We start from the raw sequence: 20995 nt of genomic DNA, 5'->3' as shown, positions 1-20995 counted from the left end.
AAATTTTTACTTCTAAACAATCAAAATGATGAACGTTCAAAAATTATGTAACTAACTGTTCCAGTTCGGGAGCTGAAACCTTTTTGGAGGTCAAAGTAGGTACATGAAGAACAAAGGGGGTTGTCTGCTTCCGGAAAATAAATATTTCCAGTGAGAATTTAGGCGCTCTCTCTATCTTATCCAATAAGCGCATGATCTATATAATGAAGCTGCAAAATTTATTACAATACAATTATTATAAAGCAATGAAACGACCTTACCCCCAAATTTTAAAAACTAAAATCTGGAGCAAAATTAAAATTTATCACTTATTAAAAGTCTTTTATTCCTTACTACTGAAATATAGTTTTTGTTTGCAGTTCAATAACTTCCCAAAACTTTGATTAGGTAACTTTGAATACAAAATCCTGCGCATGTGTATATTTATGTTTTCTACGCACTTTTCGTCGTATACGTAACGATTATTTTATGTTTGTAACAATATACTTATAACTTTTAGTTACTAATTCATGCTAACAAATATTAAAATATTATTTTTAGCTGCCTTGTCCTTATTTTTACCGGGCTAAGTAATTTTAACTTGGAATGTATTTATTTTGAGCTCCGCATTTAAAACATAACGATGAAAGTGAAACTTATAAGTTATCAACAATATATACATTTGTATGTACATATTTTTATATTCTTTCAGTCTTGTTGGCATTTGGTTATAATTAAAATCAATTATATTAGTCCAGTAGGTACAAACCTTTCAAATTATTGAGATTTTTTGTCAGACAATCTCGTTTCATATTTAAACAAAAAATAGTCATGCGCAATGTTAATATTGCTTGTATTTTTATGTCCACCCCCGCTTTAAAGGTAAATGTTTGCATGACGCTGGAATAGAAAGTTTTTTTTTTTTTGTAGTTCTCCACCATTTAGTCGGTATACAATATTTCCAGTAATATTCCCCTCAGAGGAAAAAATATAGCTTCACCGTCATAGCATTGTCGTCACAAGGCTGGGATTTTTCCAACTCGATTCAGTCTAGATTCAATAACCAGAATATAGAGTTAGTGGTTGCTTTTTCAAGTAAATTCTTAGCGTTGTGTGAAGGAATTTTTGCAAATTTGTGTCTCATATCAAAAGTAGCGTCATAACCAGACCCGGATAAGAAAAGCCACTTTTTCCTTACTAAGCATTCGCTATAAAGCTTTCCACGAATCAGCATCGATTGTACCGTCCTGTTTAAATATAATAATTAATGTTTAGACTAGGCATTTCGACACAAAGTTAAACAAAATTATTTCACACATTGCATTTGTGTAAAGGATTTTTGAAGTATTTTCTGTGTGCACTAATCGGAACTTTAATTTCGTAAAAAAAAATCAGACTCTTTGCATGTATAATAGCGTCATTTGCAAACAAAATTAATGAGTGCTTAGCTTGGATTACGTTTTAAAAAGCTCAAAAAATTTATGACTTTTTGCAATTTAAAAAAGTGTGTTCTGAGGATATTTAACTACTTATAAAGACACAAATTTTCTGCCAAGAAAATCGATTTTTCCAGTGATAGTCTAACGACTTAATTTTTGATTCGTCGGGAGTATAACTAAGGTCTACAAAATTTCACACTTTGGAGTTAATCTGTTTTACGTTAAACAGCCCGCGGAGATTTTTCAATCTCCAACGCAGGCTGTTAAAGCAATCAGTCCACCAGTGTTAACAAACCCGTCAATTCCAAAAAAACTAATTGTAAGTATACCGCATTAACAATAAAATACATACATAAGTGCACATTTTCAAAATACAAAATATTATGTAAATTATGTGTAGGTATCTGAAATAGTTCTATGAACTTTTGAAGTAAAAACAACTTTTTCTCAGGTAAAATGAAGGATTGACTTATGTAACAACTGATAAGAGTTTTCCATATAATCCAAGAAAAAAGGCAGAGCGCGAAAAAATATTTTGTTATAAATTGGATTTTCTACAATAACAATTTTGCAAACATTTTAAACAACCTTAAGCTATATAATTTGTCTTAAACATAAAAATAATGTGTGCGTACAAAAATTATAGCTACCTATCTAATGTCAATCTACATAATGTAGGTATCTATAAACCTTTTGGATTGTGTGTATGTGTGTGTTGGGGGGGGGGGGGATTTTGTCGGTGTACAGTTTTTGTGTGTACATAATAAGATTTTTTCATTTCCTAACTAAGATTTTAACATATTCTGTGTAGTTACTATTACTTTATACAAGAACTTTTATTTAAAGTCAAGAAAATATTGATTGTATTTGCTTAGTTTTAAAGTCAGTCAATGAACTTCAAAACTTTAAATTATTATAACGATGTTTTAGGGTTCAAATATTGTGTATTATGATTAAGTATTATGTGAAACAAAATGGAGGTTTACATTCGGTCTAAACAAAATATGAAATAGGAATTTTAAGAAAAATGCAAATGTTATGTGTAGACCTTTTAACATAACTTAAAAAAACTGAGGAGATTTGGAAGCTTTTCCATTTAATCAATTTTTGGAAAAAATATTATAATGTATGTATGTACATATAAAAATGATGTGTAGTAAGCAGGTTTTCACACTAACAGTGAGAGGATATCATAAAATAAAAAAACTAAATGATATCATTTAAAGATATCAATTGAACTCTTAATCAAGCTTAGGAAAAAATTACCAAAGATATTTTAAATAACGAAATATGAAGTAACAAAGTTAGGTTGATGTCTTTCCTTAAAACATTGCGTTTGTATTTGGTATGAAATTCTAGTTGAAAAAAAATAAATAAGCACTATCTTATTTATACCTTTATAAGATTTAAGTCAAAAATTCTAGTTTTTGATTGAGAATTCCAACAATCAATTCAAACTTACAAATGCATAATCAATAGATAATATCCAAGTACCAAGAGCATAATTGTAAAAGCCCAAAGTCGTATTTTAAAAGCAAAGTTTCTTATGTTTATAAATCAGTACACAATAAATCGATACACAGTTATCACAGAGCAGATTTGATTTAAGACACAAATTCTTTTTTATATTAAACATCGAAAAACAGTTCCCCCCTTTGCTAAGCATATTGTTTTATACAACCTATAAGGTATAGGCAATCGAATGTCAAGTCCCTGGATTTTTTGACAATGGGATACAAAAGTTCTCCCGCGCGATACTATTACATTATTATTTGAGATCATAGTGCTCATAGCTGATTAAGAAGCTAACAATCTCAAAAGAAAATATATGCCTGCTTTGTGTTGGCCCTATCTTAAATACTAAGTTTCGAAATTCCTTGTCTATTTTATAAATGTAAATTTTATCTGAAATCTTAAATTATCATTTTCTACTATGATTTTATCCTAAAAACAATTTTCTAATATAATTATACCCTCAGATTATTTTGTATAAGAAATAATTTTCACGGTTATTAAATGTTTTGATTTAAAATTAAGATAAGAATATAATACTTTTTTAACCGCGTTTCACATATTGATAACTTGAAAAGGTCTATCAAGATTTTAAAGTTCGTATTTTCTTTTAAATAAAAATAAAGGGCTAAATGCCTTTTTCACAGAGAAAAATACTTTTTAAATGACATTTAATATTCAGGCAGCCAACATAGGTGTATCAACAATTGCTTTTACCAGAAAAAGTGTTTGTAAAGCACAGTTCACTTAGTAAAGTAAGTACATAAGTAAATGGCGCAACATTTTAAACAACCTATTTTTAACGGTTAAACAATTAACTAGTTGTCAAGTTGCTAAATATTTAGCAATATACTAAGAGAGTCCAACAAATTTTAAACCTTTCCTAAGGTTTGCTTACTTATATATTGCTAATTGCCTTTTTTAAAACGATAGCCCAAACATGTCTAAAAAGTGACAATTCGTGAAAATTAACGAAGCTTATACTCTTAAACGGACCTATTATAACTGGACCATTCTATCCACTGCACTTATAAGAATTATTGTTCAGATAATATATAGATTTAGCAAATTCTTAAATTTGATGGTCTTAATGCATCCCGGTGTTAATAATGCGCGTGATATTTGTTCTACTAAACCACCCTCCCTGGTAGTTTCTTCGCTTAAACTACCCCTTTTGCACACGATTTCTAATTTAATATTTTCGTTCTCTCAAATAATTCATGTTTACTATAAAAATTTTATTTGAATACGACTATGATTTAACAAGTATCTTACAATTATTTTTAGATACTTGTATTTCGTTTAAAATTATATGCATATATGTATGTATGTATGTATACGTATTGTTTTTAAAGTGCAATTCAATCGCGAAATTAAAGTTAATAAACTATTCAATATAACGTTATTTAAAGAATATGGCCAATGCTTATAAAGACATAAATGTCTACCTAAATATCCGAGTTTTAGTATTCTTTTTAAATTATACTCGAGTTCTCTTAAAAACAGTTAAAGAAATTAAATAGTTATTTGATGAAGCTTTAAGTAATTTTTTTTGTAACCGCTTTTTGAAAATCATACATACTCGTATAATGACTTTTTCTATGTAAAACGTAAGAGTCAATTGTAAGTATAAAATCGGTTAGTCGATTATTCATTTTGAAAATTGTACGTTTTTTAGATGGGAAAACAACTGAATCTTTCAGTTTAATTTAATCATTAAGTATTACTCATTAACGACGGATCTTATTTTGTTAAAATTAAAATTCTAATTTCTTTCTTAATAGGTACGTTAAAATATGTTGAATATTGCATTTTTAGAGTTTATATTTGTTTAATTGCGGTTTAAAAGACGTAGTATAACTTTTGTACCCACTACCTAATTAAAATTAAATACAAATATTTGAACAACCTATTTTTGTTTTAAAAATGTACTTGGGTGTATCGCAAGTTTAGATTAGCCAATCTAATATTTTAAATTTTAAATGAAAACCTTGAACAAATGTCTACCCTAGGTTTTCTGCTTAATCATAGTTGCGTGCAATAAAATAGTAGTGATTTTTCAAGTTTATCCAATTTGGACTAAAATGTCTTGTTTTTATTTTATTTTAATTTTTTAAACATTTTTTTTTAATATTGAACTCCGTAAATTTCCTTCCATAATTTCTTAACCACGATCCATAGCTCATTGATTTTTTCGGTTTTGTCTTCCAAACCCTCTATTTGATATCTACTCAAAAATTCCCTATTAGATTTAGGTCAAGAGACTGAGAATGCCGCTCCAAAGGGCCATAGTTCTAATCTCGAACCAATTATAGTCTCTATTTTATTAAAATGCCCTTCTTTGAGTTGCGTATCCACGCATAAAGTTTCTTATTTTTTTTACATTTGGATGCTTCATGATATTTTAGAGCCAAGGTATAAAACCAACTCTATATTTAGAAAAACAGATCTATATCATAAGACTGCATCCTCCATATTTTAACGTTTCAGTTAAGAACGAGATTTAAGTTCTGCCTTTGAGGGACTGCACACTTTTTGACGTCAGTCTTTACCTCTAAATAAAATAAAGAAAATGTGTATAAGATGAGAATTAAAAAACAAGTAAAATAAATTAAACACAACACAGTTCATTCCAAATTGAAAATCACTACTTTTTCATTGCTTGCAACTGTACTAAATATTATACATGCATATATTCTATAGTGTTTATAAATGAAATATAAAATGTATTTTCGTTTTCAGATGGTGACGAGGACGAAAAAAATTTTTGTCGGTGGGCTTTCAGCTCCTACAACACTGGAAGACGTGAAAAGTTATTTTGAGCAGTTTGGACCGGTAAGTCCATATGTATTATAAAGTACGATTATAAGTAGTTTTGATATAAGCTTTAAATTAGAGATTCGTAAGCGTTCAAGAAGTATATTTAGCTGCGAGTAAGTACAGCTTATAATGTATTAGGTTGTGCAAAACACTTTCAAGTTTCTTTTAAAGCTTGATAGTCAACTTTATTACAAAAAAATGGCACTAAAAAACACCTTATGAATTACTTATTTATATGTTTAAAGAAAAACTGTTCGCTTGACTTTTCAGTATATATTCACTTTAATAACTAGTTTAAGTTTTTTTTGTCAATCTTTATCATGCTTGATAGTAATCGTTGCACATTAAAGTAGATACAAATTAAAGTTCTGGCGGATATCTCGGCAATTGATAATACCTACGTATACGAGTACATTAGGCCTCAAGACAACTCCACTAATCACTTCGTTCCTGGGCTAACATTGTTCAAAATATGCAAACATTATGCTTTTTATAATATTATGTAAGAAGTAGTAATATTTTAAGCAAAGTTCTGCTTCATGCGGAAATTTAACTTTCGTCATGCCACGATAAAAAGCGTACCAAATGTTAGTTAAGAAATTTAAAAGTTGCATGCATTTAGAACTACAACGACACATACATACATATATGTACATGAATATTTGGGAGTAAAAATTTACTCCTTGCTTCAGCTTGACGTTCGAAATTGAATATTATAATTTTTATAAAATAAATATTAAAACCGCAACTCCCTCGGAAGGTTAAAATATTTCAATTAATTTTTTTTACACAAGCGATATCTTATTGACTTATTGTTTTATTCATACTAAGTCACTGAATATGGAAAAATTACAACAAGAATTTTAAAGCAGGTTACCGACTCGGTTTCATTATTTTCAAGAGTTTCACAAACAACACATCCAAGACTCAATCGTTCTTAATATAGATAGAAGAATATGTGTTATGTGGCATGCACATTTTCATCCCTTCAGTGCATCATTTGCGAATATATAATACGTACTACATACAAATAATATGACTCATAAGCCCTCAGATGCTTTCAACGCCTTCCTTAATTTACCATTAAACAAAGCATTCCCTTTGCTTCATATGCCACAGAGAACTGATATGGCAGGTAGATACAAGGTTTAGCATTTGAAATTTATATTCTCAGGAAAAACTTGAAAAACAACTACATATGTATATATACACGAGTACCTTATACTTCCCGTATATGTTCATTATTCCTTAATAGATTCTATAAAATCCTGGAGATTTTTCAATGTCAAGTTGTATACCTACATACATGCATCCTATGTACGTAAAAAACATTAACAATATAATAATTTAAAAAAATATAACATTAAAACTGAATTTACTTTTTCTAGGAAGTTATTGAGACAATACATACTCATATGTGTGAATATTATATTATATATTTTATTTCTTTGATAAATTGAATAAACATATTCTTGAAATATAAAACTTATAGCAAAGGCAAGGTTACTTACACAAGTAAGAAAAAATATAAAAAATGAATTAATATAAATAAGATTTTCATCGTTCTGAAAGCAAAACTTTCCAACATTATATTTTGTCCTTACGTCTTAAACATTCAACCTATTCTAATGGGTCCTTACATAAGCTTTATTTAATATTTCCCAATTAAGTGGCATCCTGAGGCTCTACAAAAGCTTTGTTAATACACTCAAAGTAGATGGCAAAAAACAGGGTAGACAGCGAAAATTAAAGTTAGTTTAAGTACATTATATGAATCAAAGATATGGACTGCATGTCGGATAGCGTTCTTTTAATGAAAGCCTTGCTTTTTTTTACCACTGAACAAGAAACTATTTTTTTCTAAAACACCCTTAGTTGACCACTCAAAAACCACATCAAATAATTCTTGCGTTAATTTCAAATACAAATTTTGATTTTAAAATACTATTATTAATATTTACATTCCCATTTGCGTTTTTCTGTTAAAAATCGTTTTAGCAAAAATGGTTCAGATTTATGTAAGACAGGTGAAATCTAACAACTTATGAACATTTTTCGAATATATTTTCCGAATACAATGAATATTTAAACTGAAGGGGCGACTTTCCATTACCGCAGAATGAGTAACCCTCTTTGTTTTTTTTCTGTTAGGTAGGAGTCTCAATAGAACATATTTTAAATATTAAGGCGAGGAAACAGCTTTAAGTCATACAACAAAAATATTTTCTTTTTCGGACTTAACACTACTTTTTTGTATTTCGTTTTTTGGGTCTAAAACAAGTTTTTTTTTGAATTGATAACACGGCGCGTACTAACATTACTTGGGATCACTACAGGATTTGGGGGGGTTGCGAGTTGGGTTGATGAAAATTACATTTAAGCACTAAAATCAAGGAAATCCCCCCCAAATAAAAAAAGAGAAGAAATGTCAAAATCAACCATTTTTGCGTGTGTTGTATGTGAAAAAGTGAACTTTTAAATTAAATATAAAATAGAAATAAATGCTTCCTCGTTCTGAAAAACTGTAAAACTTCTATTAGAATAATCGAATTTTAAAATCTACTTTTTATAAAAAGAGTTCGAAACTCTCTTCTGATGCAGTCAGAACTTAAACCCCATGAACAAATTGAATACGTTATGTTAAAAACATTAAAAATTACTTACAATTTAAGAAAATATTATTTATGGAATCCTTCAGCCAACCTGCACATGACCTACTTATAGCTGCTTAAGACCTTTCTTCTTCAATCAAAACAAACTTTTTAAATCACTGAAAGGAGTTAGTATTCATTCATTAAAATTAAATAGTCTTTGATTTTAATTTCTTATTTTTTATAACCGAAAGAACAAAAAACGACGAAACGAAATAAAAACGTTGTCATTGCTTATTTTTTTTTTATTTCACTTTAATTCTAAATCTTTAGTTCTTTTATACTTCACATCATCTTTTTATTAAATTAAAACATTTTTATTTTACATTCATTGATCGCGGAAGAAATCTAACGGTCTTTTAAAACTATCAACTCGCGGTCTAATGAATTACGCGTACTAATTATAGACAAGACGACGCGACGACTGCGCTTGCGCTCCATTCGGCATTCACTGATTGTCTCTCAATATTTTCACACTGCAGCAAATTAAATGTAAGGACAAAGCTCGCAAATAACGTAAAGTTTGAGTCTTGTTGTTATTGGTATTTCTATTTAAAGAGAGAAGGTATTCTTACATTTACATTTCACAATAGGATAAAATAAAATAGGTGCTGTGCTGATGCTGAAGCTTACTGAAATGGTCAAAGCAGGGATGAGAGGATTATGTTGAAAATCTTCTTAGGTTGAAAAGAAAAAGAAAGAAATATAGAAATGAATAGAGACAAAGTTAAAAATGATCTTCGCCTGCATTGCAATGTATTGTGTGTATATGGAAGGGTAATGGGTGTAGAAAATAAAAGAAATATTTATAGCTTTTGAGAATTTAAGGAAAAAGTGTTAATAAAAGCAAACTGACTTACCATTTGTGATTGAGTATTAAGTTTAGGTTTAGTAGAATGATAAAACTTGTAAGGAAGAAATGCATTTTTATATGCAGTTATGCAAAGTTATTTTACATTGGATGGAGTAGATTTCCTAGCAGCATTATATATAAGGCAATTGAATGGCCTTATATATACAGCCTAAATAAAATATATTTGGCATACGTCTTTTTAATAAACCCACTACACCATTATTTAGATCCATCGTCACTGCTGCATTATCGGATGCAAATAAAATAAATGTGGATAAAGGAATCTCACTTTCCTCCAAGGACCATAAAAGTTTAGCGAATACCTATAGCTTCTCCTGCCCCGTTTTCCAACTCAAATAGCTTGATGAAACTACCGCAACCTTTACCAAATTACGTATCAAAAAGCAAGGCATTTGTTTTGTGTGTTTGCTTTCATTTTATTCACAAGTAAACCGCTACCTTCTTCTGCCAAAAATTGGGTTATTTGCTTTCATTTAGTTCTGCCACAAGTTACCTTTAATTAGATTTGGATTAATGATTTTACGCCTTCCTTAGTAAAAAAAAAGACTTACCATTTTCGCAATATTGTTATTTATCATTCGGACGACTTTACATTTTTTTTATACTTCTTGACAAAAATGATGTTATTTGTAGGATTTGTGGAGCTTCGGAAGCAATTTCTTAGAGATATCTGTATGTTTCTTTGTAATTGCATGTTTTTGACTCGTCAATATTAGCTTGCAAACAATACAAAAAGGACGGCGGATATACAGGCCATTTTTTACCATTTAGGTATATATATTTTACTTCCCACTCGCATTGAAATTTTCTTCTCTTTTTTTGAAGTAGTTTCTGAATCAGAAATAGATTAATATTAAGTTTTCTTCTCGCTCTTTACATCTTGCAAATTTTGGGGAGTTGAAGGGTCATTTTTTGGATTTCTTATAATGAAGCTGGAAATAAAATCTGTAACAATATCATATGCTTTTATGCATCACCACATTAATTTGGAATTACCTGTCTATTTTTAATTTCTATTTAGAAAGAAATATTCACTTCTAGACACCGGATTCAAAACGACACGCAGACGAACCGACCAGACCACAAAGATTAGCACATTATGTAGATGGGAAGGTGAAGGAATAAAAACCAAAGAATAAACATCATAACAGATAACACCCATACGTGCGTCAATAATGTACGCAGTTATCCATGTGCCAAACAACTTGCAAAGCTCTCGTTTTCTGTAGTGTGAGTGCATGTGCATGGTGAATTGCATTTAATGCAAATGCAAAAATATACAGATTTTACATATGGATAAGAAAGATAGAGATAGAAATAGATAGTTTGGAGTAGGTAAGGTATTTTTTATTTTGGTTGTTTGCGACTGATGGGTTGCGTTCCGTTTTCCAACAAATAGTTGTTTTGCTTAAAATAGTGTCCAAAAAGTTGTTAGATTGCCTTATTTTTGAAAATAGGTCTCCTGGTGTGCGAACGCTAAAAAGAAGTCAAAATGACATCAAAAGGTAACCTTGGAAAAGGTGTACAAAATGAAAATGAGAATTTAAGGAAAAAGTACAGATAAAAGCAAACTGACGTACCTGTTTTGATTGAGTGTTTAGTTTAGGCTTAGTGGAATGTAAGAAAGAAATGTATTCTTATACAGCTGTGTTCAAAATAATAGGAGTGCTTTTACAAAATTTGCTCAAGTGTTTTTTTTTACCATGTGTATACTAGTAATCAGCCCATTTCTCTACCGGTAAGTATAACGGGACATTAAAGATGATAAAACAATGAACTGGTTTGGAATTCATAACCGTTTACATATTTTGTAACCAGAGATCAAATGATCTTTACTCTCAATCAGGCTATTCAAAATAATAGGAGTGTGAGTTATATTGTACGTAAAAAAAAAACTTAAACAAATAAACAGTAACTAAATTAAAATAGGAATATTAAGTAGTTGGAATATCGAATATCTAAACAAGTTTTGTTATTTAGTGGGCCGAGGAAAGCACTGCACCGACGAAAAACGGGAAATCATAAAAAAGTTGCGAAATGAAAGATAAACTTATAAGGATATAAAGTTGTCGTTGGGATGCTCTGACCAAATGATCGCCAATGCTGTAAAATATGAAAAAAAAAGTCGAAACCCGGGGACGGAAACGAGAAACGAGTGAAAATGACGATCGACGTATTGTTCACTACAGCCGAAACGATCCTTCTGCCTCCTCCAAGATAATCCAGGAAGATCTAGGACTGGCAGTAAGTAGGGTAATAATAAGAAGGCGATTGTTGGAACACAATCTTTTCGCTCGCAGTCCACGAAAAGTGCCGATGCTTACAAAAAATCATGTAGCCGCTCGTTTGAAATTTGCAACAAGCCATGCTAATTGGCCTGCAGAGAAATGGCGAAACATTTTGTGGACTGACGAGACCAAAATTGTTTTATTCTGTGGAACTGGCTCTAGGCAATACGTCCGACGTCCAGAAAATTCCGAGTTTAAGCCTCGGTACACCATTAAAACTGTAAAGAACGGAGGTGCTAAAGTGATGGCATGGGGCAGTTTCTCATATGCTGGTGTTGGCCCCATACGATGGACCAGCGCGTTTATGTGGATATAATGTCCAGTGTGATGCTGCCTTATGCGAGTTGGAATATGCCGGTTAAATGGGTATTTCAACAACACAACGATACGAAACACGCCTTAATATTGAATATTTTTTTTAGTTTTTTTACTTTATTTTGTTTACTCCTATTATTTTGAACAATTCGTTTTGGATTTATTTTGATAAAATTCATATTTTTACTACGTTATTTGTTTTAAACAAAGTAGTCTTTAAGCATAATAATAAAGGACTGTATTACCTATTTTGTACAAAAGAAAAAATAAATTTAAAAAATTATACAACTTTTGAGTCACGATTTAGTCTAAAAAGAACAGGCACTCCTATTTTTTGAACACAACTGTATGTAGTTAATCGTGGAATAAAATAAAAGCCTCCGTTTCTCTTCTAAATAATGATAATTTCAGGATAGTAAGTATGATACTAAAGGATTTTAAATGTACCTAAAATGATTACACAATTTTTTATGTAAAACAATGTTCTGTCAGGTATTACAAAATCATGTGATTTATATTTTTTTAAATGTTTTAAAGAGGTATATTTTAAAATGGATCTCATAGACAACAAATCCTTTGAAAAAGTATGAATTAATTGGTGCTTTTTTTGTCCTTACGTTTTGTAACATCCAACCTATTCTAATGGGTCCTTACATAAGCTTTATTAAATATTTCCCAATTAAGTGGCATCCTGAGGCTCTACAAAAGCTTTTTTAATGCACTCAAAGTAGATGGCAAAAAACAGGGTAGACAGCGAAAATTAAAGTTAGTTTAAGTACATTATATGAATCAAAGATATGGACTGCATGTCGGATAGCGTTCTTTTAATGCAAGCCTTACTTTTTTACCACTGAACAGGAAACTATTTTTTTCTTTAAAACACCCTTTCTTGACCACTCAAAAACCAAATACAAATTTTGATTTTAAAATACTATTATTAATATTTACATTCCTATTTGCGTTTTTCTGTTAAAAATCGTTTTAGCAAAAATGGTTCAGATTTATGTAAGACAGGTGAAATCTAACAACTTATGAAAATTTTTCGAATATATTTTCCGAATACAATGAATATTTAAACTGAAGGGGCGACTTTCCATTACCGCAGCATGAGTAACCCTCTTTGTTTTTTTTTTTCTGTTAGGTAGGAGTCTCAATAGAACATATTTTAAATATTAAGGCGAGGAAACACCTTTAAGTCATACAACAAAAATATTTTCTTTTTCGGACTTATCACTACTTTTTTGTATTTCGTATTTTGGGTCTAAAACAAGTTTTTTTTTTTTTTTGAATTGATAACACGGCGCCTACTAACATTACTTGGGATCACTACAGGATTTGGGGGGGTTGCGAGTTGGGTTGATGAAAATTATATTTAAGCACTAAAATCAAGGAAATCCCCCCAAAAAAAGGGAAGAAATTTCAAAATCAACCATTAACGAATTTTAGAAAGTTACTTTTTGTAAAAAGAGTTAACAAATTGAATACGTTATGTTAAAAACATTAAAAATTACTTACAATTTAAGAAAATATTATTTATGGAATCCTTCAGCCAACCTGCACATGACCTACTTATAGCTGCTTAAGACCTTTCTTCTTCAATCAAAACAAACTTTTTAAATCACTGAAAGGAGTTAGTATTCATTCATTAAAATTAAATAGTCTTTGATTTTAATTTCTTATTTTTTATAACCGAAAGAACAAAAAACGACGAAACGAAATAAAAACGTTGTCATTGCTTATTTTTTTTTTATTTCACTTTAATTCTAAATCTTTAGTTCTTTTATACTTCACATCATCTTTTTATTAAATTAAAACATTTTTATTTTACATTCATTGATCGCGGAAGAAATCTAACGGTCTTTTAAAACTATCAACTCGCGGTCTAATGAATTACGCGTACTAATTATAGACAAGACGACGCGACGACTGCGCTTGCGCTCCATTCGGCATTCACTGATTGTCTCTCAATATTTTCACACTGCAGCAAATTAAATGTAAGGACAAAGCTCGCAAATAACGTAAAGTTTGAGTCTTGTTGTTATTGGTATTTCTATTTAAAGAGAGAAGGTATTCTTACATTTACATTTCACAATAGGATAAAATAAAATAGGTGCTGTGCTGATGCTGAAGCTTACTGAAATGGTCAAAGCAGGGATGAGAGGATTATGTTGAAAATCTTCTTAGGTTGAAAAGAAAAAGAAAGAAATATAGAAATGAATAGAGACAAAGTTAAAAATGATCTTCGCCTGCAAAAACACTCTAGTAAAGATATAAATCCTTCGTACGTATCACCCTCCAAAACCCATTTATTTACATTGTTGTATTTGTAATGTGAACGAATTCAACGACAAAAAATTGACGTGTTTTCACGCATACATAGACACACTTACTGAGTTTTTTGGGGAAATTTAATAAATTGGAGGAGAAATTACACGCACACTATGAAAAAGTTTATGAGGCTGATTTCCGGTTTAGCTTGTAGGCAAACCAAGATGTCTACCGGGGATTTATATCTTTATATAGAGTGTTTTTGTTCGCCTGCATTGCAATGTATTGTGTGTATATGGAAGGGTAATGGGTGTAGAAAATAAAAGAAATATTTATAGCTTTTGAGAATTTAAGGAAAAAGTGTTAATAAAAGCAAACTGACTTACCATTTGTGATTGAGTATTAAGTTTAGGTTTAGTAGAATGATAAAACTTGTAAGGAAGAAATGCATTTTTATATGCAGTTATGCAAAGTTATTTTACATTGGATGGAGTAGATTTCCTAGCAGCATTATATATAAGGCAATTGAATGGCCTTATATATACAGCCTAAATAAAATATATTTGGCATACGTCTTTTTAATAAACCCACTACACCATTATTTAGATCCATCGTCACTGCTGCATTATCGGATGCAAATAAAATAAATGTGGATAAAGGAATCTCACTTTCCTCCAAGGACCATAAAAGTTTAGCGAATACCTATAGCTTCTCCTGCCCCGTTTTCCAACTCAAATAGCTTGATGAAACTACCGCAACTTTTACCAAATTACGTATCAAAAAGCAAGGCATTTGTTTTGTGTGTTTGCTTTCATTTTATTCACAAGTAAACCGCTACCTTCTTCTGCCAAAAATTGGGTTATTTGCTTTCATTTAGTTCTGCCACAAGTTACCTTTAATTAGATTTGGATTAATGATTTTACGCCTTCCTTAGTAAAAAAAAAAGACTTACCATTTTCGCAATATTGTTATTTATCATTCGGACGACTTTACATTTTTTTTATACTTCTTGACAAAAATGATGTTATTTGTAGGATTTGTGGAGCTTCGGAAGCAATTTTTTAGAGATATCTGTATGTTTCTTTGTAATTGCATGTTTTTGACTCGTCAATATTAGCTTGCAAACAATACAAAAAGGACGGCGGATATACAGGCCATTTTTTACCATTTAGGTATATATATTTTACTTCCCACTCGCATTGAAATTTTCTTCTCTTTTTTTGAAGTAGTTTCTGAATCAGAAATAGATTAATATTAAGTTTTCTTCTCGCTCTTTACATCTTGCAAATTTTGGGGAGTTGAAGGGTCATTTTTTGGATTTCTTATAATGAAGCTGGAAATAAAATCTGTAACAATATCATATGCTTTTATGCATCACCACATTAATTTGGAATTACCTGTCTATTTTTAATTTCTATTTAGAAAGAAATATTCACTTCTAGACACCGGATTCAAAACGACACGCAGACGAACCGACCAGACCACAAAGATTAGCACATTATGTAGATGGGAAGGTGAAGGAATAAAAACCAAAGAATAAACATCATAACAGATAACACCCATACGTGCGTCAATAATGTACGCAGTTATCCATGTGCCAAACAACTTGCAAAGCTCTCGTTTTCTGTAGTGTGAGTGCATGTGCATGGTGAATTGCATTTAATGCAAATGCAAAAATATACAGATTTTACATATGGATAAGAAAGATAGAGATAGAAATAGATAGTTTGGAGTAGGTAAGGTATTTTTTATTTTGGTTGTTTGCGACTGATGGGTTGCGTTCCGTTTTCCAACAAATAGTTGTTTTGCTTAAAATAGTGTCCAAAAAGTTGTTAGATTGCCTTATTTTTGAAAATAGTTCTCCTGGTGTGCGAACGCTAAAAAGAAGTCAAAATGACATCTAAAGGTAACCTTGGAAAAGGTGTACAAAATAAAAATGAGAATTTAAGGAAAAAGTACAGATAAAAGCAAACTGATGTACCTGTTTTGATTGAATGTTTATTTAAGGCCTATTGGAATTGGAGAGGAATGTAAGAAAGGAATGTATACAATTATTAAGAATTTTGCTTGATGTGTTTATGTTTCTTATAAGGCGTATTGGAATAATTTAATTATTATTTTGTTAATATTAAGATTTGTTAATATGTAAAAGTCCAAGTAAAAAGCGTTTTAAAAATGCTTAGGCTGTTGTTTTTAAAAAAATTACTTTTAAAAATGCATTATACCTACATTAAAAAAAACTGAAATCTATTTTTGATCTTGTCACTAATGAAATAATTTCATCCTTTCAGATTGAAGATGCGATGCTTATGTTTGATAAACAAACAAATAGACACAGAGGTAAGACACATATAAAGACAACACAATCCTGTAAATATATAATAATTTTTTATAGACTAAAATAACAAAACGGTGATAACATCATAATTTAAGAACAATAAGGAAATTATTAATAAAATTATCACCATCAGATTTACTTTTCTTCTATTAAGTCCTTTATAATTATATTGCAAGGACATTACATACATGTGTTTATCTCTTTGAAATGTTTATCTAAGAAAGGTTAAAATACTTTTTTTTTTCAATACAAAGGTACATTAGTTTAGTTGTATGGATTTGAAAATTACGAACCAAGACACAATCATGTAAACGATCGGGCATTTTTATCATTTAGACTCAAGCAATAACAACTTTTGTGCTATTGTTTTCGTTTGAAAACTTTGACTCTTCAGCTAATATAATTGGAGTACCGTAGCTATACACAAAACATAAATATTTATGTTCCCGGTATCAGGGATACTACTACATTACAAATTTACAAATTTATTTATTTATTAAAGAAATAGCCTTTAAATCGAGAAAAAATCTTGTTTCATGGTGTAGTTTTAATTAGTACTGGAGCTTAAATGTTATTTTTCTTATAAATAAATCAGAGTATTTTATAAACATTATGTACATATCTATTTTGTACTCTAATGATTTTATTTTTATAGAAGTGCGTGTACATTTCTTCGAATGTGTAAGTTTTTGCACAAACTATTATTATTAATCTTTTAATCTCAATCAAAATGGCATCTAACAATGTCCAAACTTTATTATAAAATCAAAACAATCAAACAAAATTGTTGCATACTTATCTTCTTTTCAAACACAAAGAGATCTACATATGTATGTACATTAAGTTCAGGTGATTGGCACATAACTAAAAAATGTATATTAGGATAGTTGCTGACATGATACTAGATTTGACAATTACATTCTTGACAATATAAAAAAATACAATGTTAAGTTCTGAAGTTTGCTGTTTTTATATAAATGTACATAAGTGCACTTGTAATTCCTTAATTAAAAGATCTTCGTCAAATATGTAAATGGCTGATCGCTGTACAACAAATATAATTGTATTACTGACTAAAACATCTTTACCATCCTTGTTTTTGGTTCTCCAATTTTGAAAACTTTAAAGTGAAAACGAATATTATAATATCTTTCTAGTCCTGTCATTATTAATTCGAAAATGTCATAAAACTTTCTTGGTTCCGCCAATGAGCAATTAGTATATGTAAATTAGTACTGTAAATTAAGACCATAGTTGGCTTATTTTTACATAATGTAACTAGATTAATTAACATACTAATAAAAGAAGAATTCATATAAATTTCCCGTGATATTATAATAAAATGTTTACCTGAATTACAGATCACAAGGATTAAATTTGGATATTTTATTCTCTTTGAGAAGCTTGCCGATTAATTTATAAATCTGTGAGTTCGAAAAAATTAAAATTTGTAATTTTAATGGTTAATAGTTATATTTAATAAAAGTTTTAAAATCATTTTTCTCTTTTAATCACTCAAAAGTTCTTTCTATAGTTTCAAATTTACTAAAAATTGTTTTGTAGGAATCAGGCATAATTTAGTGTGTTTTGGATTAAATGCTAATACATATCTATCAAAGTCAGTTCATTAGTATTAAGTAAGCTTTTCCTTTTTTCAGGTATGCTTCAAAGCTTTCTAAAAAACCCTAGTTAATGAGTAAAACAGATAATAATTATGCTACTTTTCAAATTTCATTTTATATTTAAAAAAATTATAGTTGCAAATTTCTTCTCTTTCTAGGCTTTGGATTTGTTACTTTTCAGAGCGAAGATGTAGTTGATAAGGTCTGCGAAATTCATTTTCATGAAATTAACAACAAAATGGTGAGATTAAAAAAAATATGCCTATTTATCTACCATCCTTAATTGCGAAATGACTTAACTCAAAACAATTAAATCATTTTTGTTTTAAAAAATCTTACAAGTTTTTGTTTCCATTTTTCTTCTTTTTTTTACGCAAATAAATGTACCTACCTATACCAATTCAAAAACAATACAACCATGCTTACCCGGCATTATAAAAGTTTACTGGTAATTCATAACAAGTTGGCTTACCTTATACCCAAATACAAGCTTTTATGATATAAATGCATATTTTGAATAGTAATGGATATTCTAAAAAAAACACAAATTTACAAAGTACCTAACTAAAAGAATTATAAAGGAAAAATTCCTGCATAAACGTTGTTAATTTTACCATAATATGTATATATAAATTCAATCTTACATGTCCTTTTTAATTTTGGAGGGAAGATATTTCCTTTGCAATTTGTAAATGTGTTGAAAGACGACGCGTGTATTTCTACTTAAAGTTTCTCAACGAAAGTTATGCATACAAACTGCAATAATTAATGCAGATGTTAAAATTTACTGATTGCTATAATAGCCTGGTAACCAATTTCAGGTTGCTGCTGTTTCAAATTGTATAAACATTTTACTGATAGTTATCAGTATCAGTAACCCTTAACATGAATTTGAAATAGTTCCATTTTTGTCATTACTCTTCACCTGTTATAGATATGTACATATGTATATCGTGAAAATGATTTGTCAATTACAAATTTTAAAAACGTCTGTATACCTAATGATAAAAAAACAGCATCTTTGATAAAAGGAAAATGCTCAAAACAATGTACCTATAATTAAACTTTAAAATACCTATATATGATTATGTTTATGTCCTAGTATAGTAACAGATCTGTCCTAAATGTTGCAACTAAGTTAAATTTTATATTATTTTTATTACTTATTTACAGGTGGAGTGCAAGAAGGCCCAGCCTAAGGAAGTCATGTTACCAGCAAATCTGGCTAAGACTCGCGCTGCAGGCCGAACAGCATACGGTGAGTTGGTAGTTTGGGGAAATAGCAGTAGTAGTGGTGGTGTTGTGGGAAGTACATTTGCCCATTCAACCGCACATCACCATCACCATATTCATCAATCTAGCTCTGTGAGCTCGGGTCCAGCTTCAACTTCAATACGTTATACACCATATCCGATGCCAGCTAATATTGCTGCAGCTGCAGCAGCTGCAGCGGCTGCTGCTAACCAGCAACATATCCAGCATCAACAGCATCAACAACAAAATGCGGCAGCTATGGCAGCTGCCGCCGTGGCTGCCGCACCAACTCATACTATAATCCCTATTCCCCCTGCAACAAATACGGGTGCAGGACAGTTAACCCATCATGGTCCTACGTTTTTACAATATGCTGCTGCAGCTGCAAACAATCAACAAACAGCTTCTTTGTATGATGCAGCAGCAATAGTTAGTTATAAGCGCCTCTTAGCAGCAGCTGCTGCACAAATAAGACCACAAGCGAATGCAACTCCTTCGCAACAACCCCAAATGCGCTCTTCAACCGCGATCACCTACCCCTTGAGCGATCTTTTGTCAATGCAGGGGCTTGACTTGCCAACAGCTACCCTTTACCAAATACCAGGAACTAATACACTTGGCTTATGACCACCTACGACGGTAATTACTCAGCTTCCCCGTCAGCAATAGTTATTTCTCGTTAGTGTTATTTGTTTTCTTTTTTTTGCAAAGAAAGAAGTTCTTGGTATATTGGTCAAATTAAACTGAAATACTTCACGACTAAAATAATATTTTTTGGGTACCTTATGATCATGAACAGTTTAATTTTATACATTTATCATATTCGTTATAGATTTTAATTTATCCATTTCTAAAGATTTGATAAATTCCGGTTATTCATGTTGGACTGACTGTCCGGCTTGAAAACTATACCCAGCAACTTAGTTAAATGGCCTACGGACCTTGAAAAAGTATTCAAAATTTGATTTTTTTTATTTCTACACAAGTGTGTCGTAAGATAATGCTTAAAACATTGTTTGCAATATCAAATCATAATTTAAATTTATTAATTAAAAAAAAAAAAATTAACAAAACATCTAAAATAATTTCGAAACTATTTCCACAACCCAAAAGATTGTTAAATAATTGTACAATTTACTTTCGACAAGGTTGGTTTGTTTTAAAAAAAGTAGCCACTACACTTATACTTTGAATTCTTCTTTTTTGAAAAGTTTCAAATTCTTTTTTCAAGAAGAAGAACTTTTCGAATAGCCAGAAATGTTTGTATACAAAAGTCTCCATCTATACGTCGTCGCCGAACGCATGCGCTTGAAAAATGTTTGGCTTTAACACAGTATACACAAGAAGATTCAGGATTGTGTACTGCACTCATTTGACGCTGAAAACTTCGTTTTTTTTTAGTTTTTTAACGTACTTCTATTATACCTATGTATTTAGTTTGATGATAATAAGGTGCCTACATGCAATTTTAAATTATATCCTCGGGGGTTTCATTAACATTTGATGTATTTGTTATTTTAATAGTACCTAATAATTTTAATTTCACTAGGTATAGATAATATCTAAAAATTATTTTAAAAATTAGGGCTTCCAAGCCGTTGGTAACTTAACAAGATAATTGTTAATATACTTAAA

General features: G+C 30.2%; 1 protein-coding gene across 5 annotated transcripts in view; it reads left to right on the top strand.

Annotated features, from left to right (window-relative positions):
• LOC129948507 (RNA-binding protein Musashi homolog Rbp6) overlaps positions 1-20995 on the top strand; it is a 50021-nt gene that overhangs the window by 13748 nt on the left and 15278 nt on the right. For 4 of the 5 annotated variants that reach the window (XM_056059534.1, XM_056059533.1, XM_056059536.1 and 1 more), the window contains 4 exons: positions 5673-5765; positions 16438-16486; positions 18265-18347; positions 19280-19364. In XM_056059534.1, the coding sequence (XP_055915509.1) occupies positions 5673-5765; positions 16438-16486; positions 18265-18347; positions 19280-19364 (310 nt within the window). Of the gene's footprint in view, positions 1-1023; positions 1738-5672; positions 5766-16437; positions 16487-18264; positions 18348-19279; positions 19365-20995 lie in introns of those variants that run through there. The other variant, XM_056059537.1, reaches the window with a different exon arrangement.

Source organism: Eupeodes corollae, chromosome 2 (assembly GCF_945859685.1).
Source record: "Eupeodes corollae chromosome 2, idEupCoro1.1, whole genome shotgun sequence".
NCBI classification, from domain to species: domain Eukaryota; kingdom Metazoa; phylum Arthropoda; class Insecta; order Diptera; family Syrphidae; genus Eupeodes; species Eupeodes corollae.
Note: the sequence above shows the minus strand (reverse complement) of the source record. Positions and strands in the feature narration are given on the sequence as shown.